Genomic DNA, 24182 nt, shown 5'->3' with positions numbered 1-24182 from the left:
CTTGCGATGTGCTGAGAACTGGACATAAAATGGTAAGTAACCGGACACACAGGCCTGTCCTTATGAAGACTTGGGGGAGACAGACATGAATCAAAGACACTAAATTGCATATCAAATAATCACAACAGATGTAAAATTGTAACTGTGACAGGTGCGATGAAGGAAATGCACATCACATGGCCAGATTGGGAGAGGAAACCGAAGGGACCCTACGAAAGAAAAAGCTGGGTTTTTTTGTTTTCCTTTGCTTCTTTCCCTGCTTCTGTTGTTGCTAGTAACTGCACCCCTATCTTACACACACTTTAATGAATGTCCACCTTGTAAAGGTCAAGGAGCTTATGATGTTTTTGGAAACCTCCAGCAGGATAGATAGATAGCATCTAAGGAGTGACCAGGTGAGGTCTTCACGAACGTTCTCCAAGACCACTGACTCCAAACACCTTGATGCTAAGACCCTTGACTCCAAGGCATAAATGACTTATGGAGGACACCTGAGCACTTGTTCTTGTTTGATCGGTTCTTGGATGCCTAAGAGACACATCCTATCATCCTCAATAAAAACGTCAGACCCCTGAACAAAGACAAGACTCAGGTTTTTCCTTTCCAACTCTCCCAAACACTGTCTGTATCTGCTTTCTCTATGTCTTCAATCAACTCTTCTCTCATTTCCTCTTGGCTCTTGTTTGATTTCCACCCCGTATTAAGCCAAAGACCCTCTTGGTCCTCAGACCCATCCTACCTGCATCACCATGAGATCCTAGAATAGGGAACCTCAGCCTGGTCAAGGAAAGCTTCCCCGAGGAGGTGACCTGGAGCTGGTACTGAAGTATGAGTAGGAGTTCACATAGTGATGAGAATGGAGAGGAGCACATATCCTGGGATGGTAAGCATTCAGTAAGTGTGTGGGACAGAAGAAGGCCAGTAGGGGATGAGTCTAAACTGGTAGAAAAGGCCAAACCAAACAGGGTCTTCTAGGCCATATTAGGGATTTTGTCTTTATCTGAGGAGCAATGGAAGCTATCAGATTTGTGTTTCAAGGGATGCCTGGGTGGCTCAGCAGGTTAAGCTTCGGCTCAGGTCATGATCCCAGGGTCCTGGGATGAATCCCACTTCGGGCTCCTTACTCAGCAGAGAGCCTGCTTCTCCCTCTGCCTGCTGCTCCCCCTGCTTGTGTGCACACGCGCGCTCTCTCTCTCTGACAAATAAATAAATAAAATCTTCAGGAAAAAAAAAAAAGATTTGTATTTCAAGCTGCTGAGTGGAGAGATGATTGGCCATGGGCCAGAGTGGATCTAGGTGGACAGTTTAGAAGGCCACCGAAGTGTCTCAGGTGATGGTGGTGGAAGAGATGCTGAAAAGAATTCACTCTCAGGCCTGGATCAAGTCCCCCTTCTCCTACAAAAGCAGCTGAACCCACAGAGCTGGCTTTCCAAAAACACACAGAGAGCCATCACTTCACCAGAAATCTCCTCTCTGAACCTGAGGGACTAGGCTGGCAAAGGGGTATTCTGCCCTCACCTCTATTCATTCCCTCAAAGCACTGTATGGAAACATTTGTCTTAGGAATAGAGATGCACTCTGCAGCCTCTTCCCTGGGATCCAGAGAGAATCCCAGGGCCCTTTTTCCAGTCTAGAACCCATGTTCTTTGGGGACTGTCCTTTACCCTATGTGACTACAGGTTTGAGTCTAGATATCTGGGAATTTCAATGCTGGGAGGGATCATTTCACCCTGACCTGTTGCAGGGATTCCTCCTACATATCTGAAGATGATTCAAACAAAAGTCAATTCATTCTACCCCCAATTACACTAATGATTAAGATCCCAGATACAGCTTTCTCAACCTGGGGCACCCCCCCAACCTCTGGGGTCTTTAGAAGTTTAAATACCATCTCATGAACACCCAGAATAATTCCTCACATACTCATAATACACATACCACCTCATTTGCTCACAATAGTTTCAACTGACAGAGAGGTTAAGTAAGTGTCCAAAGTTACACAGTAGGGAAATTGAGGGTTGGCACCCTTTACAGAACAGCATTTGGAACCTAATCAGAATTTTACACTGTGCATTCTGTACTGCCTGGAATTTTACAATGAACACATATAACTCTCCCGAGTCTGCACTGAGCACTCCCATCATGAAACTTTTATACTTAACTCTTTAAATTTTATATTTTAACAATTCACAGATTAAGTGTTCCTGATTTTTGTCCCCATCCAAGCAAATTCCATTGTGTCATCCAATTCTCCCCATATTTTCACTGTGCTAAGCACAAGGAACATGCTTTTATTTTTTTTTAAAGATTTTATTTATTTATTTGACAGAGAAAGATCACAAGTAGGCAGAGTGGCAGGCAGAGAGAGAGGAGGAAGCAGGCTCCGCGCTGAGCAGAGAGCCTGATGCGGGGCTTGATCCCAGGACCCTGAGATCATGACCTGAGCCAAAGGCAGAGGCTTAACCCACTGAGCCACCCAGGCTCCCCAAGGAACATGCTTTTAAAACAAAATGGACTGAGTGATAGTTAAAAGACCTCATAATTTTCAAAAAGTCATGTAAAGACTGTTTATGCTCATGCTATGTACACACAAACATTCGCAGAAGCCCATTATTTCCACTAGATGATTTACGGCTGTGTTGAGGGACTGGGTTTCTCCCCCAAAGTCGATCTCTTCTTGTTAACAGTAGGCTCACAGAGATTGCCTGTGAGGTCTTAGGAGTTAACTGCATTTATGTGAGAAACATTATGTACTAAATACACCAGGACACATACGAATCTTTTTGTCCAACTGAAACACCATTGGTGACAGAACCATTCATGTTCCCTTGGCTTTGTAACCACACTTGTCTTTATAGGTGGGTTGCATAGGACATGCAAGAGATAGAAGACCGTAGGGAACAGACTATCAAGAGTGGAATCTTCACCCAACACCGGCAGGACCATGAGGATTTTGCCCAACATCCAATAAGGTACAGCAAATCAGGCTTTAACTGCCTCTAACTTTGGAAGCTTTGTACAGTCATTGACACCTAATTTTGTCTCTACACTGCCTACAATCAAATGAAATGCTCTCTTCCGGTTGCTGTGAACTAGAGTTTAAAGCACCATTCTTAACGCTGGCAGATAATAACTGTTACCATATATTTTCCCATTACAGTACTGACCTATGGAATTGTTTATGCCACTTGTTACAAAATTTTCCCTGTCAAAAATTGTTTATGCCACTTGTTACAAAATTTCCCCCTCAAAGTGTTTTTCCTGTTCCTAGCAAAGGAGGGGAGAATGGCTATCAGTCAGGCAACCAGGTGTGTTACTCATAATATGAAGCATGACTTCAGATCAAATGTTTTTCAGAGACTGGGAAAAACACAAACTCTTCCAGTGTACACATATTATTCTTCTTAAATATTTAAAATATATATTGGGCCTTTAAAACTCAGTTTCCTTACCTGCGAAAGGAGAGCATGAGCCTGTCCATCTCCTGGGGTTAACGTGAGGGAGGTTTTAGCAGAGTGCCTGCTAATGTAGTATGCGCTCAACAAACACTGGCTTTGGTTTTTATTATCTATTTGTGAATGGGTTATGTAATAGGACTTACTTGTTTGGATTTCTACTTTTGGGAAGGAGAGGCAGCTGCCGGAGGTCTGTGTCATTTCCAGCAACCTAGTGCCTAAGGGATACAGTGGAAAGCGCCCCACAGTGGCCATCAGTGGACCTGCTTCTGTCCCAATCCCTGCCGTTTATGGGCCAGACTACTGAGAAGGTCACAGAGCAAAGAACTGTAGGATTTTGTGGGAGGTAGGTTCTGTCTAGAGGAGCTAGAACTCCAGAATGGTGCCCCTGCTCCTTTTGCTTTGATTCTACTGCCTCCTTCTTTAAAACAAATCAGACCCAAACTACCACCAGCAGCAACAACTATAATTAGCCTGAGTCTTAAGTTTCCTAATCTGCAATTACAATCATATTTGTCCTAACTCATATGATTACTATGAGGACCAAATTGGATAATGCAAATGAAATCGTGAAATGACAGGTTTTAACTGAATCCTACTCCGCACCACAAGCTGGGCATGCATCACGTCATGTAACTCACCCACGAGGTAGTAGAAGAGACTGCTGGTTGACCCTAATGTCTACTCTCCCCCTTTTCCTTAGCAATAAGAGCTCCGATTTTTAGCCTGGCTAAACTAAATAGAGAATACACTTCCCAGCCTTCTGTGCTGCTAAGTGTGGCTATATGTCTACATACTGGCCACTGACAGAGAAGTGGAATTTTAGTGAATTATTTTCAAGTAGCGTCTTACAAGGAGAAGGACATGCTGGTGTTCCTCCCTCCTTCTTCCATGCTGCTTGACTGGAATGCTTATGTGGTGGCTGGAACTTGAAAAGCCATATCAGATCATGAGGCAGCATAAGGGCAATAAAATGGAAGGAAATGATACATTTCTTGAAAGTTTTCTGAAGTACTTATTATGAGCTAGAGTTATTAGCATGCCCTTTCCAACCTTAACTATTTCAGCGTGTGCTGCTGAGATCAAAGGGATTATCTTGATAACCATAGCGTAATGATCAAACTCAGGAAATATAACATCGAAACATTATTAGTAGCTAATTCACAATACATATTCAGATTTCAATACTTGTCCTTGTATTCTCCATTATGGCTTCTGCCATTTAAGATATAATGTGGCGTCATGCATTGACTTTATTGTCACCGTTCCTGAACTTCCTTTACTTTGGAAGAAATTTAACATCTACTCATGATTAAAAACTTTTAGCAAACTAGGATAACAAAAAGCAAACAGACAAAACATGTAATAAACATCATCCTAAATGGACAAACATTGGAAGCATTGCCTTTAAAATCAGGAATAAAATAGGAGTGCTCACTATCATTCTACTTAACATTGTGTCCAAGATTCTAGTTAGCAAAATAAGACCAGAAAAATTTTAAATTATAAGGATTAGAAAGGAAGAAATACTCTTATTATCTGCAGACAACATGACTGTGTACCGAGAAAACTCAAAGTGTTCTATATGCTAAATTAATAAAAAATTCTATATTCTATGTTCTATATGCTAAATTAATAAAAACAGGACAGCTTAGCAAGTGGCTGCAATTCAAGTCACTGATGACAAACTGAAAGTGTAACTTTAAAAAAGACACTATCAACAACAACAACCCATAATAAAAAACATGCAAAGGTACTGATAAAACTACAAAAACTTTGTCAATGGAAATTAAATAAGATCTAATTAAATGAGAAGATACCCCTGTTCACTGAAAGACTTAATTATGTAACAATGTTACCTTTCCCTAAATTAATCCATAGATTTAATGAAACCCCAATCATAGACAGATGTTCATGGAGCTTGATGAATTGGCTCTAAAATGTATAAGACAAACGAAATTTTAATATAGGTGAAAATATTGGCAGCAGGATTAGAGGAAGTGAAGAGGATTTCTTAGGCAAGATACAAAAAGTGCTAACAACAAATTAATGAAAAGATAAGCTGTGAACTAGAAAAAGATGTTTGCCATATATCTATTCTACAGAATATTAGAATCAAGAATATATGAAAAACCCCTACACATGATAAGAAAGATCTAATTCAGCAGAGGAGCAGAAGACATGAACAGATATTTCATAGATGAAGAAACATATGGCCAGGAAACTTAAAAAGTCATTCACAACATCACTGTAATTGGGAGAACTAAAACATCAAAACCACAGAGGGATACTAATTGACACCCATTTGTTTGGAAAAAAAAAAAAAGTTATAAAATGCCAGTGACATGGATTAACAAGACCTCTTATACATTGCTGGCAAGGATATAAATTGATAAAAAAGAAAACTTTAGAAAACAATTTGGCATTTTCTTATAAAATTGACCATTAAATATTCCCTTTATTCTGGTAGTTCTCTTCCTACGTATCCTCTATCCACCACCTCCCTATCTTATCCCAAAGAAATTTTTGCATGTGTGCCTCAAGACACATGAATAAGAACCTTCATAGTAGCACTGTTCAAAATAACACAAAAACAGAAAATGGCCCACAGGTTCATCAGAGGAGGAATGGACATATAAGTGGTGGTATATTCAATACAATGGAATATTTTACAGTAATGGAAATAAACATAGCTACATATGATAACATGAAAGAATCATAGTAACATTAGGAATGAAAAATGCAAGTCTCAGAAGATTACAAATATATTGTTCAAATATAAATTTGTATAAAGTTAAAAAACAAGCAAAAATACTAAAAACACGCATGCCCATGCACGCATGCACACACATGCTTTAAAAAAAATTCCTTCAAAAAATTCTTTAAAGTTCTTGGGGCACCTAGGTGGCGCAGTTTGTTAAGCTTCCGACTCTTGGTTTTGGATCAGGTCTGATCTCAGGGTCGTGAGATTGAGCCCCACACTGGGCTCCATGCTCAGCGGGAAGTCTGCTTGAGATTCTTTCTCTCTGCTCCTCCTGCCTGTGTTCTTTTTCTCTCTTTCTAGAATAAATAAATAAATCTTAAAATAAAAGAATAAAACATCTTTTAAAGTTCTTAAAACCAATCAAAACAAGAAATTATTAAACACCAGATTCAGGATAGTAGTTACCTATGAGAGTAGGCAGTGGATAAGGAATAAGGATAAGGTATTTAGGTAGATGTAAATTACCAGCAACATTCTATTTCTTGGACTGAGTGGTAGTTTCATGGGTATTCACAGGTTGTTGATAAAGAGATGAAAAGCTCTTTCATCTCTTTGGATGGGCCACTGATGATTATGTATCATGAACTGAGGATTATGATTACTCCAATTTTATGTACCCAAATTCAAAAAGAAAATATATTAGTAACAGCAAACATATTTGTAGTGCTTACCATGTACCTGGCACTGTTCTAAGATCTTTATGTGTTTTAACCCATTTAGTCCTACCAGTGAAGATCCTAGGATTATTCCCATTTTATGGATGAGAAAATGAAGGCCTAGAGAGATTAACAGTAACTCTTCTGCCCACGGCAGAGCTGGGATTTAGTCCACACTGGCTGGTTCCAGCGTCCATGCTCTTCGCCACTGCCCTATAAGACGTCTAAATATATGAAAGAGATAATCATATAAGGGCATAGTCATGCAGGAGAAGTTATAGTAGAGTGCTTTCTGTAACAATGTTAAAAGGGTGAACCACATACAGAGCTCTGTGAGTATACTAAAAACCATGGAGTTCTATACTTTAAATGGGTGAAATTTATGGTATGTAAATTATATCTTAATAAAGCTGTTAAAAATAAAGGCTACAGACCAAAATAAGCAAGTGATTTAATAATGCAAGCTAGAGGGGCACCTGGGTGGCTCAGTGGGTTAAAGCCTCTGCTTTTGGCACAGGTCATGGTCTCAGGGTCCTGGGATAGAGCCCTGCATCGGGCACTCTGCTCAGCGGGGAACCTGCTTCCTCCTCTCTCTCTGCCTGCCTCCCTGACTACTTGTGATCTCTATCAAATAAATAAATAAAATCTTTTTAAAAAATAATGCAAGCTAGGTCCTAAATGTTTATTTGCTATTTTAGGATTTAATATATGCCTATGGGTAAAATGCATGCTTTTTCTGCAGACGAACAAAATGAACCTGTCAAGAGACCACTCACTTTTATGAAAGAAGATGAAATTGAAAATTTTAATCCACTATTGTGGGTGGGAAAATAATTCCAATTCCCAGCTTCAGGCCTTTTTGCATCTGCCAGGAAATCAACCAGCTTTCAGCTCCCAAGATAAATTTCATATTGCAATCATAATTGTCTGTGTACTGAGGATACAGAAACAATAAAATGTAGGAGGGTTGAAAGAAGACATTTGATTGAAAGCATACTGATAACTTTTAATTACACAGTTTCTTCCATAACTTTCATTTTGCTTTTTCCTTTTAAAACTGATTTTAAAGGATATGGAAAAAAGCACTTCATATAGAAAGCTAGTTGTGGCTGCTTTCCTGCTGGGCTGTGACCTCCGGGGCCTTTGAATTATAGTTTCACAGAACCAAGTTTGACGCCAGAATGGGCTATGTCAGCTTTTCCTCAGCTCTATGTCTTGGTTTTTGACAAGGCATTTCCAAGCCCAGATGAAACCTTGAACTGGACCTCAACAATTCCATCACCAACGCCAGAAAAAAGGTTTAAAGTCCTGGTCTTCTAAATCCTGGATCACTTTTATCCTCTTACAGCTCTCTCTAAAGCATGTATGTGAACATAAGCTGATACGACCTCACTAAGCACCTTCATGCTTTAAAGAACACTAAGGAAATAAAGACACTCACTGTGACTACAGCATGGGCATATTTGAATCATTATCAATTCTGTTGTGGACATACACACATACACATACATCAAGGTTCTATTTTGGCTGTTACTAAAAACAGAAGCCAGTGCTCTTCTGTCTACCCATTCTACTTACCAATCCTTTCAACAGCAGACAGGCCACCAGTCCCCTTAGGCAAGCTCTCCTGCCACCTACAGCTCTCGGCAGTACCTTCCATCAGGCTCCCTGGTATTTCAAATGCTAAGCCACACTGCTAAGCTTTGCAGAGCCTTAGGCACTGCCCAGTACCTGCTCCTTGAATTCTTTCCTACCATTCTCAATCCCTGTCATGTTTGAGAAACTATGCTGATTTGGCCATTACTTTTTCTCTGGTCATTTGCTTACCTACGCAGGTCAGTTTAGGCCAAAAATAGTCACTCTGGTTTGTTTGGATTGGCTGTTACATTAAGTAACCAGATAATGGCTTAACTTCAATTTTGTGTTGTGTTTAATATAACCTTGACAGATTAAAATTCCCTAACAACTAAAACATTTTGTTTTGTGCTTTTACAAATACTGTATTGGTTGTTGTCTTATCTCCTAACATCCGTATTTTTATCTTTAAATATCATTTCTCCCTAAAAGGAACCAGATTTCCTTGGAGAAATGGCTGCTTTCATGTCTGGGGCAGGAAATGTACCAGATAAGACTGGAACAAAATAACAAAGAGGGGGAAGAGTGGGAAGAGAGTGTATAGGAAACAAGACTGACAGGAATTGGTAATTGTTGACACTGGGTGTTGGGTACAGGGGAGTTCTTTATAGTATTCTAGTTCTGTAATTTTTTTCCTATAAATTTAAGGGAAGCTAAAAATAATTGCTATTTTAAAAAAATGGAACAGTAATAGTATGCACATGGTAAAACAAGTTTCCTTTTAATAACGCAGAAAGATATACAGTGGAAGTTGAGTCTCTCTCCCCCCCAGATCCTCTACCCGCCTCTCAGGGTGATCTTAGTAACCATTACTGAAGCACTCTCAATGAAGTTTCTATGAATATATTAACAGAAACACTTGCACCTACGCATATATATTGTTTTTTAAAACCACAAACGGTAGCAAGTTTTAAAATAGTCTTAATACAGCAAGTAAGTCAGTCTCCATACTACAATCACGCAGATTTTTATGCTTTTACCTAGTAGGCTTCTTTCAAGCTTCTTTGTCAAATCAAGAGATAAAATTCATATTCATCTTCCTCAAGATTTCTAGAAAAAGGATGGCTACAGTAGGACTAAACATGTTGCTGTCCCAATCGTAACACAGCTTTGAAGTTTAGATTTGTTTTGGCGACATTCATATTACCTTGAAAAACGTTAGTGTTTAAAAATCTCATTTTCTCCTACGTATTGGACTTGAAAGAAGTGGCAGAAGAGAGGATCAACACAAGAACCCTCATAACCTCATAACCTTCAACACAAGAATCCTCATAACCTCTGGGAGGACGGCAACAAGCCTAAGTAACCGCTGTGATGAACTCAGCACTTTCTCCCTTCACCTGACGAAGGGCACCTGGCACACGTGCTTTCCATACCTCAACGCAAGTTGGGTTTTGGAGCGGTTGATGCCTGAAGGAGGCAAAGAGGTTCCTCCGGAGAGTCGGCAAGGTGGCTGCGCTACTGGCTTCTTACACTAACCGGACGCCGGGAGGTACGAGAAGCTGCAGAAAAAACGCGCGACACGTCTGCCCCCGGAGCGTCCATGTGACTATCATTTAACCGGGAGGGGCATTACAGGTACGAAGCGAAGAGACCTAGATCACCGGATCTTGTACAAAATCCAAAACGCACGCGACTTCGCAAGAAAAAACTGCGAACGCAGAGACACGCGCGCCGGCGGCGGGGCCCGGGCACCGGGCATTCCTCCGCCGCCCCCTCCGGTTACGCGGGGGTGCTTGGGCTGGAGCGGGGAACGCCAGAGAGCCGGGCCCCGGGCGAAGGCGGCAGCTCGGCCCCGCTGCCTCCCGGCTGCTGGTCCCCGAGAGCCCCAGGCGTTAGTGGGACCGGCACTTGGCGAACTGGGAACACGCGGCCAGCCCGCCCCCCGGGGACCCCAGCTTTTTCAGCCTGTTCTGAGGCTGGAGCGACTAAGATGGTGTCCGCTGAGGTTCCTTCCTGAGGCATTCGCCCCGACAGCCCCTTGTCCCAGACAAGAACTAAGCAGGCGTGACCAGAAGTTTCGAGTTCCAGGAGCCAAGGTACACCCAACACCGCGCGGGATCAGATTAATGCTTGAGAAGAGAACGCAGAAAGCGCGAGGAGGCGGAGCTGACGCTGGGTCACCATCTCGCGACGTCTTAGTGACGTCGCACAGCAAGCGCGTGTTCTACTCTTTCACCTTCAGTCAGCCTCCCCAGTATGCGAGCCTACCCCTTTAAGCGAATGACGGACAGTTATTTCAGCCTATCAACTTCCTGGCCAACATCCAATCAGATTTAAACTTCTTTCAGCCGCCCGAGGAGTTGGAGAAGGGGTCGAGAAAGGGAGAGCTTTCTCTCTCGCGAGAACGCTGTAAGCGGGGCTCTCAGAAAAAACGCCAGAACAGATGGCCCGACTTCCCAAATAGTGAGTTAAAGGACGGAGTACCAAACCAATGAAAAGAATGAGGAGGTGGGATCACTGCTTTTACCGCGCTAGAAGTACCGTTATAGGGCAGACTTTTTGTCCAATCAACGCCTCCAGAGTTTGGGTCAGGTGACCCTAGAGTGCGGGGGGCGGAGCCACGGCCTGGCGCGAGGAACCGTTAAGATGGACAACAAATATAACCAATAAGGTACTCAGACTAAGGCGTTGGGAACCCAATAACAGTGGTTGGGCGGGCGCCTTTCCGGAGCGCGGGGAGATGTAAAGACAGACAAATCGTTTTCCCAATGAGACTGTAGAAGAGAGGAGCTAATTGACCAATGAGGACTGCGGGGCGGGATCCTTTGCCGCGGCGGAGTCCAAGATGGCGGCGTGCGGTTCCGCTGTGTGAAACGAGCGCGGGCCGGCGGGTTAATCATCTCCGCGGATACGACCTCCGACGACCCGCAACAATGAAGGGAAAAGAGCGCTCTCCAGTCAAGGCCAAACGGTCCCGTGGAGGTGAGGACTCGACTTCCCGCGGGGAGCGGAGCAAGAAGTTAGGGGGCTCTGGTGGCAGCAATGGGAGTAGCAGCGGAAAGACCGACAGCGGCGGCGGGTCGCGGCGCAGCCTTCATCTGGACAAGTCCAGCAGCCGAGGTGGCAGCCGCGAGTATGACACTGGCGGGGGCAGCTCCAGTAGCCGCTTGCATAGTTACAGCTCCCCAAGCACCAAAAATTCCTCGGGCGGGGGCGAGTCGCGCAGCAGCTCCCGGGGTGGAGGCGGGGAGTCACGTTCCTCTGGGGCCGCCTCCTCAGCTCCTGGCGGCGGGGACGGCGGGGAATACAAGACACTGAAGATCAGCGAGTTGGGGTCCCAGCTGAGTGACGAAGCGGTGGAGGACGGACTGTTTCACGAGTTCAAACGCTTCGGTGATGTAAGTGTCAAAATCAGTCATCTCTCGGGTTCTGGCAGCGGGGATGAGCGAGTAGCCTTTGTGAACTTCCGGCGGCCAGAGGACGCGCGGGCGGCCAAGCATGCCCGAGGCCGCCTAGTGCTCTATGACCGGCCCCTGAAGATAGAAGCTGTGTATGTGAGCCGGCGCCGCAGCCGCTCGCCTTTAGACAAAGATACTTATCCTCCATCAGCCAGCGTGGTCGGGGCCTCGGTAGGTGGACACCGGCACCCCCCTGGAGGAGGTGGAGGTCAGAGATCACTTTCTCCTGGTGGCGCAGCCTTGGGATACAGAGACTACCGGTTGCAGCAGTTGGCTCTTGGCCGCCTGCCTCCACCACCTCCGCCACCATTGCCCCGTGAGCTGGAGAGAGAGCGGGATTACCCGTTCTATGAGAGAGTGCGCCCAGCATACAGTCTTGAGCCAAGGGTGGGAGCTGGAGCAGGTGCTGCTCCCTTCCGAGAAGTAGATGAGATCTCTCCCGAGGATGATCAGCGAGCTAACCGGACGCTTTTCTTGGGCAACCTAGACATCACTGTGACAGAGAGTGATCTAAGAAGGGCTTTTGACCGCTTTGGAGTCATCACTGAGGTTGACATCAAGAGGCCTTCTCGGGGCCAGACCAGTACCTATGGCTTTCTCAAATTTGAGAACCTAGACATGTCTCACCGGGCCAAACTGGCAATGTCTGGCAAAATTATTATTCGGAATCCTATCAAAATTGGTTATGGTAAAGCTACACCCACCACCCGCCTCTGGGTAGGTGGTCTGGGACCTTGGGTGCCTCTTGCTGCCCTGGCGCGAGAGTTTGACCGATTTGGCACCATTCGCACTATAGACTACCGCAAAGGCGATAGTTGGGCATATATCCAATATGAAAGCCTCGATGCAGCTCATGCTGCTTGGACCCATATGCGTGGCTTCCCACTTGGTGGCCCAGATCGTCGCCTTAGAGTAGACTTTGCAGATACAGAACATCGTTACCAGCAGCAATATCTGCAGCCTCTGCCCTTAACTCATTATGAATTGGTGACAGATGCTTTTGGACATCGAGCACCTGACCCTTTGAGGGGTGCTCGGGATAGGACACCACCCTTACTATACAGAGATCGTGACAGAGACCTTTATCCTGACTCTGACTGGGTGCCACCCCCACCCCCAGTCCGTGAACGCAGCACTCGGACTGCAGCTACTGCTGTGCCTGCTTATGAGCCACTGGATAGCCTGGATCGCAGGCGAGATGGCTGGTCTTTGGACCGGGACAGAGGTGAGCGAGATCTTCCCAGCAGCAGAGACCAGCCTAGGAAGCGAAGGCCGCCTGAGGAGAGTGGGGGCCGGCACCTGGATAGGTCTCCTGAGAGTGACCGTCCCCGAAAACGTCACTGTGCTCTTTCTCCCGACCGCAGCCCAGAATTGAGCAGTAGCCGGGATCGCTACAACAGTGACAATGATCGATCTTCCCGTCTTCTTATCTTGGAAAGGCCCTCTCCAGTCAGAGACAGACGAGGTAGTTTGGAGAAGAGCCAGGGTGACAAGCGAGACCGTAAAAACTCTGCATCAGCTGAACGGGATAGGAAGCACCGGACAGCGGCTCCCACTGAGGGTAAAAGCCCTCTGAAAAAAGAAGACCGGTCTGATGGGAGTGCACCCAGCACCAGCACTGTTTCCTCAAAGCTAAAGTCCCCCTCCCAGAAACAGGATGGTGGGACAGCTCCGACAGCTGCAGCCTCTCCCAAACTCTGTTTGGCCTGGCAGGGCATGCTTCTGTTGAAGAACAGCAACTTTCCTTCCAACATGCATCTGTTGCAGGGTGACCTCCAAGTGGCTAGTAGTCTTCTTGTGGAGGGCGCAACGGGAGGCAAAGTAGCCCAGCTCAAGATCACTCAGCGTCTTCGTTTGGACCAGCCCAAGTTGGATGAAGTAACTCGACGCATCAAAGTGGCAGGGCCCAATGGTTATGCCATTCTTCTGGCTGTGCCTGGAAGTTCTGACAGCAGGTCCTCCTCTTCCTCAGCCACATCAGACACTGCCACCTCTACTCAGAGGCCACTTAGGAACCTTGTGTCCTATTTAAAGCAAAAGCAGGCTGCTGGGGTGATAAGCCTCCCTGTGGGGGGCAACAAAGACAAGGAAAACACCGGGGTCCTACATGCTTTCCCACCCTGTGAGTTCTCCCAGCAGTTCCTGGATTCCCCTGCCAAGGCACTGGCCAAATCTGAAGAAGATTACCTGGTCATGATCATTGTCCGTGGTGCGTCCTAAAGTCCATGTGTAACTTGTATTTACTACTTTGACATGGTTCCTGTTTTGTGATGTGTAATGGGATACAGCATCAGATGAAATTTCCTTTTGAATTAGTTTTAGTTGTAGCTTTTTTCTTTTTTATATTTTTATAAACCTTTAAAATAGAAGTCAGGACAGTTTAGCTATTATTTTAAGTGAAAGGGATGCCCTGAAGGTAGCAGGCAGATGAATTTATTTTAATTAGGAGTTCCTACTCTTTTATGAGTGATTTTTTTCCTCTTTTTTTCTTCAGTTTTTTTTTTTTTCCCTTTTGTAACCTTGAGCTTAAAAAAAAAAAATCCTCAGAGTTACAAACCCAAAATTTTCTTGAAAAGTTGGGATTTGGAGAAGAGCCCACTGACTTTTAAAGATGATATTACACCTAAAAGTGGGTTGATTAGTATGTAGGTAAATAATTCCTGTACCAGAAATGTTATTTGTGTGGCTGAAATTTGATCAGGAATCTTAAAAGTACAAGCTGGTAAACTGTATAGCAATGTAATTATTTTAATCAGGTATTTGAGTATTTCTCTTAAAGTACATGGTTTATTCCCGGAGTTTGCTTTAACGTACACATTTTTATCATTAGTTCTTAAGTTCTGTATCCCGTATATGCACTTTTGGTTTGTAGCTGTAACTGTTCAGAAAAAATTGAGGAGTAGGTTACAAACCATCTATGTCTTACGCTAGTATGCAAGAAGTGAGTAGGTGTTTTTAAAATCAGAATTCTTTGGTTAGTTATTGGTGTGTGGTGGTGTTTTTACTGACTTTCAGAGAGGTATAGCAGGTACAGGTCTAATTTAATTGTGCATATTTCAAAACTTTTAAGTGTTTTTCATCAAAGATGAGTTTTTTTGTATCCATGCAAATTTCTGATTTCAATAATAGAAAGAAGAGTTGTCTGCAGGCTCATAAGTCAGCTTTTGTTTTAGTGGGCATTAATCAGCCATATCTGGATTGCAGAAATTTTTAAAGTCATCGTGAAATGCCTTTGACATGCTCTTTTAAAATTTTGCCTGTATTTTTATTTTCATATATAAACAGTAGCGATGACATTACATTATTGAAAATGTTGAATATCTTTGAAATTTTGTGTTTAATATTTTCACGGGTGTCCAGCCACAGAGAACTGAAATGTCAGTGTAGGAAAACCACTTTTTATTGTTTTATTTCCCAAACACCTGAAATTAATACAGAATAATTTAACCCACCCTCACAGTTTTTTTCAAAACTGAAGGTTATATCAATTTCTGGTTCTTAACAAGGGCTTTTGCTGCATAACAGTAATGGATGATTTTCTTTTTTGTCTTGTTTCTTTGATCTGTCCCCTTGTCCTCACCCCTAGTTTCTCAGGTCATTAGTAAGTATATTTCCCCCGCCTTGATATATATATGCTGAGGACTTTAGCTAAGGCCCTTGATATTAAATTATGATTAGAAACTCTAGGACCTTTTGGATCATGGTCATGTTTCTATTCTGTGAAAATGACTTATAGAAAGCCTGGCAGAACTCAACTGTTTTCTTTCTGTTATCAAAGCTGGTAGTTTTGAAATAGCACCAATAATAACCCAGGGAAATGTCATGTAATTTTTTTATTTTCCGTTATGACAGGTGTCTAATGCATGTCAGCATGAAATCCTCATCACTGCTGTGTCATCCTTTTGGTTTTCACTATGCATTTATAAATTTCTTTTTAAGTTGGGAGGTCTTTGTGGGGTTTGTTTGTTTGTTTTGTTTTTAAACTGGAAAAATTAGCTATTTTGACAGAAGGAAGGTACTAGGCAATGAACACAAAGGTCCTTGGTGTCCCTGTAGGAAAAATATCTGAAATCCTACAAGTAAGACTTGCTGCTTTTTGTTTTTAAAAAGCTGTGCTTAGCACACTAATATGGAGGAGACACTTCAGAAACTAATGCAAGTTTGCAGTCTGTGCATACATGGGGTCAAAGTACAGTTTGGCTAGATACATTTTTCCAGTTTAAATAATCTCACTAACCATTAACTTTTGAATATCTTTTGATAAGAAGGCTGGACAGATGATTTTGCTCTTTTAGAGAGTGAAGTTCATAACATTTAATTTTACTCTAACCAAAATGTGGTTTTTCCCATTTTCCTTTTTATCTCTCTTTTTTTTTTTTCTTTTCTAAGTTGATGTGACAACTTACCGAAGAGTACTGTGGTTTTTGCTCCATGTTTGTTTATTTGAATCTTTATCTGACATGGCGGCTTTTGTTAGATCTGGGCAATTTGTGCTTCTGTGTTTTTGAAACAATGGCTTGATACCATTTCTAAATGTATGTATTAGAAATAACTAATTATGTTTAGTTTGGTGCTTACCTACAGAGTGCCATCATTCAGGTGAATTTCTTATTTGTGTTGCCCATTCTGTTGTGCCGGTTCATAATACTGTTAAACTATTTAAGCCTTCAGGATGGAATGAAAGCGAGAGTCTAAAGCTATCTGGTTCTAATTCTCATTAGCCAGAATTTCATAATCTCAATATTGGATGTTCTTTGCAACAACCACTTGTTTCTTTTACTTAAAAAAAAACAAAAAACAAAACTCGTTTAGCTAAATTGATTTTTCTGGAACTCTGTTGAAATGAATGCAAAGAAAATTGCAGTATATCATTTAATGACTTATTAAGTATTATTGGTGAAGAACATCAAACTAATTAAGACTTAGATCACAACTTCAAAGTTTATGGAAAATTAAACAATCATTCAGCTCCTAGCCAGTTTTTAAAAGATTATTTTGTTGGTTTTAACTGGGATTCCTTTAAAGCGTTTTCTACACAAAAATTTAAATTCCTGGTTTAACATGTATACTTGGACTCTGTAGATTGAGTTTTCCCTTTAAGGATTACATCTTAAAATGTCCATCCTCTGGCATAAGCTTTTGTCACATTTTGAAGGTAACATACTCTGGCCCTTAATTCAGTTAGATCATTTGAGATACAGTAGGAAAAGTGAGGTGTGTAAGTGTTGCTTTCAGAGTCAAACACTGTTTTGGTTTATTTAAAAATTTTATGAGCAGGTTTTCACTGACAGTATTTGTTTTTTTTTTTTTACAATTTGAAATCCACGTTCTTTAGACCATGAAATTGCTCGTTATGCAGGTATAGCTTGAACTGCAGTTTGGGTTCATATAGGAACCATTCACCAAAAACTCTGGTAACAGAATCAGGAAATCTTTTTGAGAAGAGGGCCTTAATGACCTTTTATGTGAAAAGTTTTGGAGAGAATTTTGGGACTTCTTTTTTTCTGTCTCTGCTATGGCGTTTGGTTTTGAGATGGCAGTTAGGTATGAGAACAAGAGAAGTGGAGCTGACCCTGTTAACGTGCTGGTTAAAGGGAGAAAATGATTTCAGGTAACCACAGTGAACTGTCTGACTAAATAAAAAAGGTTTCTATGTTTGATTTAAATAGTTGAAAAGTAAAAGTCCTAAAATGTTCTTTGGCTGTTTAGCAATTATTCGTATGAGTTTTCTTAAAAGAACAGCTGCTGTCTTTGGTAACACAGATGAAGGTGGATTTTTAAGTGGCTTTGTATCTTGACCCCTTTTTACAACGGAGTAGTTCTGGATTGTTCCATGTAAATTATGGAATGAAAACAGAGGGGTAAAAGTTTGACTAAACTCCACCTTTTTTTAGTTTAATTTTTTAAGTTATATTTAGGATATATTGATCATAAATTGATTATAAACGTCCTTTTGAATTTTTTTGACATGTTTTACTCAGTTACATGAGTATAAAGGGTATTTTCAATCCTATGATCTTTGCTTAATTTCAGTCCTTAAAAAAATCCACCCTGTTGTTCTACTTGTTATTTGTCTATTCATACAGTAAATTCATTCAAGGTATGTGCCAGTGGGTATTATTGGTGCTTTTTGAAGTCAAGCTGGACTATCCAGGAAGGTCTTGTTAATGTTATGTTCATCTATAATGGCATAGGGGAAATATATATATTTTTAATATTGTAAACATTTGTACTGAATAACCTTTTTTTCCCCCCCGCAAGCAAAACTGGTGAACTGCGGATTGAAGATATGGAATTCAAAGCTCTAATGGACCTTTTTGAAGAGAAGTTGTGGCTTATGTGGAGTTTACATGGGCCTCTTGATGGAAGAAAGCTAATCTGTTTAGTATTTGTGCATTTTACTAAAATGGCAGCTTAAAGTTGTGTATCTGCTATTGTGATGCCAATGCCGGTGTTTTAAGTGGAAAAAAAAATGACCTCTTGCTTTGTGCTGTGTACACAAGATTTCTGGAAAAGTAAAGAAAAACCCTTTTTATGGCTCACACAGCTTAAAAGTAGCTGTCACTCAAACGTGCGCTCACAGTTGAGCTGCTTTTGTTTTATTCTAAATAAATTGTTTCTTTTGAGGAAAATGTTTTTCTGCCTGGAAGTGAATTGACGGCAAACCTTTGACCCCTTTGTTTGCAGCCGAGGGGGTACTTGCTGCTGCTCAGATCTTGTATGTCTTGAGCAAGAAGCAGGGAGACCATCATGTTGACTATCACGGTGTGTCAATTCTGAAGGATCACTAGTGTTACTGTGACCCCCTTTGTTTGCAGCGAAGGGGATCTTTGGCCTCTCAGTCCTCAACTTGATGAGGAAATGGTGCTGTTTGCTGGCACACAAGAAGCCGGGGCAAGCACCGTAAGCCTCACCACAGTGCACGAGTCGGGGGCTTTGCTGGTTTGAAGAGCCGGAGTTGCTGAAATTTAAGTTTTGATTTATTTTGTTCACCCGTCACGTTTGGCCTTAGTTTCATTTTTAATTTGAAGAGAAGTTTGAAATTGCTTTATCTTGCACTTAACATTTGCACCAAATTGCCAAAAGAAGGAGAAATGCTCCGTTTGCTTTTTAAATGTTAATGATGATGTTAATAAAGCCTTTCCTGACACATTTGAGGAGCTCCTCCGTCTCCAGGGGCTTCTTACCAGAGTTATGCAGTGATGGGTTTAGTTCTGAATGGATGAAGAGTTCCTGAGAGCTAGCGTGTGTAATTAGAACCGTTACTGTGGTATCTGTGCCTTATTTGACCTGTGGTTCCACATGCCTCGGATGTGCATGCACCGTGACGGTTTCGTAGGTACGAACGCACACTCAGGCCCGGTCACTTCGGTTGGTAGTACAGAGTGTGAGGAAAAAATGGAGGCGTCCCTAAGGAGGAGAAAGTGTTTGCCTTTAGTTCCTGCGTTATCCTGTACAGGGGCTCCTGAGCTTTGGAAGCTGTTCCCAGTACAGGAGAACAACTCCCCTGTTTGCAGCAGGAGACTTCGGTGCACAGTGACAACGCTGGAGTTCAAGAGGAAGCCAGCAGTGCTGCACCATTGGCTTCAGACACCACTGTTGTTTGCCAGTTTTAAACTTACCTAGTTGCAGACGAAGACCACCTTGAAATGCAGGCTTGTTGGGCTTGTTTTGAATTTTAACCTCGGATGGAAGAGCCCTAGTGCTGTCTGTCTCCATGCGGGATGATGCTTAGGCAACAGGTGATTATCAACAAAGGATGGCACGGTTATACTCTGCAAGGTGGTGTTCCAGTGGCAAACAGCTGTATAAACTCTTGTAAACAGGTAAGAGGGTTTTTAGAGGTCAAAAATGCATTTGGTTAACAGGGTGAGGGCTTTTACTGGTGGGGATATTGTTTCTCTGATTGGAAGTCTTGAGGCACTCTGCTGCTATCTCTGGCTTCCTCTCCTTACCAAAGTGTTGTGTTTGTAAAATTCTGGGCCAGAGCTTCTGTTGTACTTGGTGTTTATATGTATATATATATTTTTTAATTTAACGTGTGAAAAAGATTTTGTATCGTGGGAACCAAAAGTGTTAAAATCCTGGTCGTGGGTTTGGGACTTAACAGCCTGGTGTCCTGTAAAGTTTGGACATTTTCCATTAACCCTAGCCTTCACCCTCTGTGGTGATTTAATGTACTAGAAGAACTTACTACTGTAAAATGTTGCCATTACAAACACTGATTCTAAACCTCTGGGTTAGTATATAGCACCAGAAAAAAAAAAGTACCATCATGCTGGGAATGATAGATTAGCCAAAATGGTTAGTTTTCTTTTTGGCTTGCAAAGAGATTGAATTATGGAAATAGGCAACTACAGTTTTGGGAAGTGAATCGGCAATGTTAATGAGAAATCTAGCTTTTGTTCTGCTCTTACCATTTTTGTTGTGCCTCTATTCCTACCAGCCTTCTGAGCCCTTCCAATCCACCGCGCCCCCCCTCCACCCCGCCAATTAATCTGGTATGAGGCTTTGGCAACTTGATATAAGCACGGCTTTTTTAATGTATGATAAAACTAGGTTTCCTTTATTTTAAATAGGGTTGAAATGTTGAATGTTTCTTTTTCACAAAATTCTGGTTTTTCATCTCTTTCGAAAGGGGAAAGGTGAAGTGCAGTTGTGTGTTTTTGCCTTTCAGTTTGTCATTGTGTGATTTACAAGTTTTTAAAACCTCTGCTTATGAGTTGGCTGTCATCTAAAACTGCTAGATGATCTCACCTGCATTTCTTCAGACGTTTTATACCTGTTGGAAATGTCAATTTCCAATGTATTTTCTTTCTCTGGCAAGTCCACACTGAAAGCCCATTAACTAATTTTTCCAACTAGTAAGCAAGTATTTTAAATCACTATAATGATTTAAGGAAGATTATGTGACACTCTGCGTGTTTCTACATGTTAGGTATCTTTCTAAGATCTCGGGTTTCATCTCAAGAACAAGAAGAAAAGTTTGTGAATAGAACATTTATTTGTATATGAAAGCATATCATGCAAAATGGTAGGGTACACAGCATTTGAAACTATTCATGAAATCATTTTATTTCTAGCTATACCATGAGAGAAAAATTATTAATTGGGCTGAGTGTTAGATCTAGAGTTCTGGTTTTGTAAGTTGGGACCTGCCTTTTTGAATTCTTTGTGTGGTTTCTCAGTATCTTTCATATGGTCTAAATTCTACTATAAAGGAAATTATTCCAAGAAAACCTCTGAATTGACGTGGGCTTATTTTGAAAAGCCTGGCTGTGGTATTAAAATGAGAATAGGGAGTACCTGGATTTTAGTAATACAACTTAGAGTCTATAAATTGCCACTTCTGTAGCTTAAGTTACATTCTGGTTTACAAGCTGTTTATCTGAGGCAGTAAATTTAGTGCTTATGGCTGGTTGCAGCATCTGTTTTTCTTTTTACAATGGGTTATCTGATTATGGCTTATCTGACCACCACTTAACATCTCCCTCTGGTTTCCTAAGCAATTTATTGAATGACAGAATTCCTTCAAACCTCAGACAAGATTGTCCTTAGCAGCCAAGAAGAGATTTTGACCTTCAGGTCAAATTACTTAACATGCTTTTACTCAAATGCTGTAACATTAAGCTCTCAGGTAGAATTGCTGTATAATCATTTGTATGCTGACTGTATCTTAAGAAGTAAGGTGCTGAGCATATAGATGGAAAGTATCAAATAGGCTCTACCCGTGTCAGCAACTTATACTGTCATTGGGGACACTAGATATAAACAAGTAAACGGTTAAATATCAGGGGGAAAATTCACAGTTTAAGACGGTTGTAAGAGATGTCACAGGCCGGTTTTTGATTAATTGCTAACGAATTTTTACAGGTGATATGGGTCTATGAGTATATGAACTTAAAGGTTCCTTTAAGCTGGGATAGTCAAGAAAGACTTTACAAATAATTCGTTAGTTGGAGGAGGGTGTGGAATGATGAGGGAGATTGGGATTGAGATGTTGGGCAGGTAAGCATGAATAACAAAACAGCTTGTTGATCAATGGAAAAGTTGAGCAGGCTGAAGCCTGGAAAACGTGTGAAATGGTCAGTTCAACAGAACTAGGAAGGGAATCCTGAAAGGCAAGGCAGTTTGAGGAAGGTGGGAAGTGAGGATGCATAATGAGTTTAAGGCAGGTTGATGGAAAGGGATAATACTAATAATAGCCATTGTTTATTAAATACCCACTTAGGCCAAGCATTCTGCCAAGGCTTGTGCACACATTGTTTCAGTTAAGTTTCACTACAGACCATAATCTGACAGCTAGAACTGATAGAGCCAGAGTTGTAACCAGGCCTTTGTTTCACCTAGTGTTCTTGGTTGCTGTGCTGTCAGACCTCAGTTTTTTCTGGAGGCTGGGATGGGATAAAGCTGCAAACTTAAGAAAATGTCTGGGAAGTGGGTTTCCAGCTACAGAGTGTATCAGCACTAGTGGTTTTTGGGAAACATTCAGGCCTTTGACTGCTACCCCATGCATTCTGGGATTTTTTAGGGCTGGCATCGCCCAGGAGTCTTTGTTGGTCTATGAGCGTCCCCGGTAATTCTGATGTAGTTTGTGGTGGTTGGCCACATGTTGAGCATCACTGGCCCAGAGAGAGTAGAGTGCTGAAATATAAACTTTGGGGTAATGTCATGTATAAGGCATGGGAAGGGGAGATGGTGTGGAAAAGATTCCCGAGAAGAGCCAGAGTAGTGTTCTGTCTCTGAGGCGGAGAGGAGGTATTTCCAGAAGATAAATTCAGAGCTGTTACAGAAACAAACAGAATGAAACTGCAAATGCCAGGGAATTTATCACTTAAAGTTGTCACTTAAGTAACCTTTATAGTTGTGTGATTATTTTTCCAAGGAATTCAATCTAGCTTAGTATGTGATTTTTGCCTTATAACAGTCTGTAAGAAGGGCCACTCTTTAAAAAGTTTATAAAATGCTAAAGGAGTACCAGGAAAGTTTTGTGAGTTTGGGTAGGGGATACACAACCAGAAACTGATTGGGGTATCCTTGAGCTTTCAGATGCTAATCTAAAAATACTGTGAATTCAGTCTCTTTTAAATTAAAATGAAAGTGATTCTAGGATTATGAGTATGTGTATGTACACGAGCAAGTTGTTTTCCATGAATGAACCGGCACCTATATATACTACCTCTGAAGCAGGTTACTGATAGGAATGCGACAGAGTGGAATTAGGAAGTTGAGTGTATCTTTGACTTCTAGATGGTTGAAGGATTTCCTATTTTGGGTTATATAACCTGGGTTTGTCTTCAATTAGTATAGAATTAATTCATTTTTAAAATATTTAGATATCTGTTATGTACCAGGAATTATTCTAGATTTTGGGAGTATATTAGTGAAGAAAGCAGACAAGTTTCTCTTTTCTCATGGAGCTGTCATTTTGGTAGAAGAAGGGAGATAGTGAAGTGTAAGGGCCAAGTTGCCAAGGACAAATGCTGAATGCAATAGAAAGCCATTGAAAGTTTCTAGGAGGCAGAGTGATGTGATTTGATCAAGATTTGACTACCTGTCTCAGGAAAGTAACACAAATTTCTTCAAGTTTTCCCAAGATCTAGAATAATGCCTGGCAGATAATAGCTACCCAAATATTTGAAGAATTAAGTAGCTACATTAATTGAAGACAGATGCAATATAAGTAATTCAAAATAGGAAATCTTTCAGCTGCTGACAAGTCATACTATTTCCTCCAAAGATATATTAGCATTTCCTATTCACTGTAAGACTGAAAATGTTCTTGTTCAGAGATCAGTGGTGTTCTTTTATTTAAATAAGCATAGTAGAGATTGTATTTCTCCTTCAGGCTCAGAGTTGCCGGTAAATAAGCATAGTAGAGATTGTATTTCTCCTTCAGGCTCAGAGTTGCCGGCCGCCCTGAGATTTCACATCAAAGCAGTCTTCCTCCGAGTACATCTTATTTCCTCAACATGTCGTTTCTTATTCTTTCTGCTTTCAGGCCATTGTCAGAAGAGCTTCCGCTCTTTCTCATAAAGTCATACACGGTTCCTGCTATGTTAGCTTCTACGTTAGCATCACCTGAGGAACTTTTTAGTTCCAGTGCCTGCAAATCACTCAGATTCATTGAAATTGATCTAGGTGGAACGGGACTTTGCCAAGGCCCTGGTATTATTTTTTTGTTTGAGGTGCCCCAGATGATTCTAATGTGTAGCTGGGGTTGACAACCATTGCTCTAGAAACAGGTCTTAAACAGCCTCACGAACACACA

General features: G+C 41.7%; 2 protein-coding genes across 3 annotated transcripts in view; one reads left to right on the top strand and one right to left on the bottom strand.

The window, feature by feature from the left end:
• Window positions 1-10453: 10453 nt before the first annotated feature.
• RBM15 (RNA binding motif protein 15) lies at window positions 10454-18543 on the top strand. Of its 2 annotated transcripts, none has more exons than XM_032881497.1 (2): window positions 10454-14120; window positions 15764-18543. In XM_032881497.1, exons 1-2 carry the CDS (start codon window positions 11255-11257, stop codon window positions 15769-15771), a joined length of 2874 nt encoding a protein of 957 aa, XP_032737388.1. In that variant the 5' UTR covers window positions 10454-11254; the 3' UTR covers window positions 15772-18543. The 2 variants fall into 2 exon arrangements, with proteins under 2 accessions (XP_032737388.1, XP_032737387.1); XM_032881496.1 differs by having other exon boundaries at window positions 10457-14120; window positions 18173-18543.
• Window positions 18544-19239: 696 nt separating this feature from the next.
• Window positions 19240-24182, bottom strand: part of SLC16A4 (solute carrier family 16 member 4) — a 39141-nt gene continuing 34198 nt past the window's right edge. The window contains exon 9 of the mRNA XM_032881501.1: window positions 19240-19321. Coding sequence (XP_032737392.1) covers window positions 19275-19321 — 47 coding nt within the window. The 3' untranslated portion in view covers window positions 19240-19274. The remainder of the gene's footprint in view (window positions 19322-24182) is intronic.

Source organism: Lontra canadensis, unplaced genomic scaffold (assembly GCF_010015895.1).
Source record: "Lontra canadensis isolate GAN:19392208 unplaced genomic scaffold, GSC_riverotter_1.0 scaffold75, whole genome shotgun sequence".
In the NCBI taxonomy this organism is placed as follows: Eukaryota; Metazoa; Chordata; class Mammalia; order Carnivora; family Mustelidae; genus Lontra; species Lontra canadensis.
Note: the sequence above shows the minus strand (reverse complement) of the source record. Positions and strands in the feature narration are given on the sequence as shown.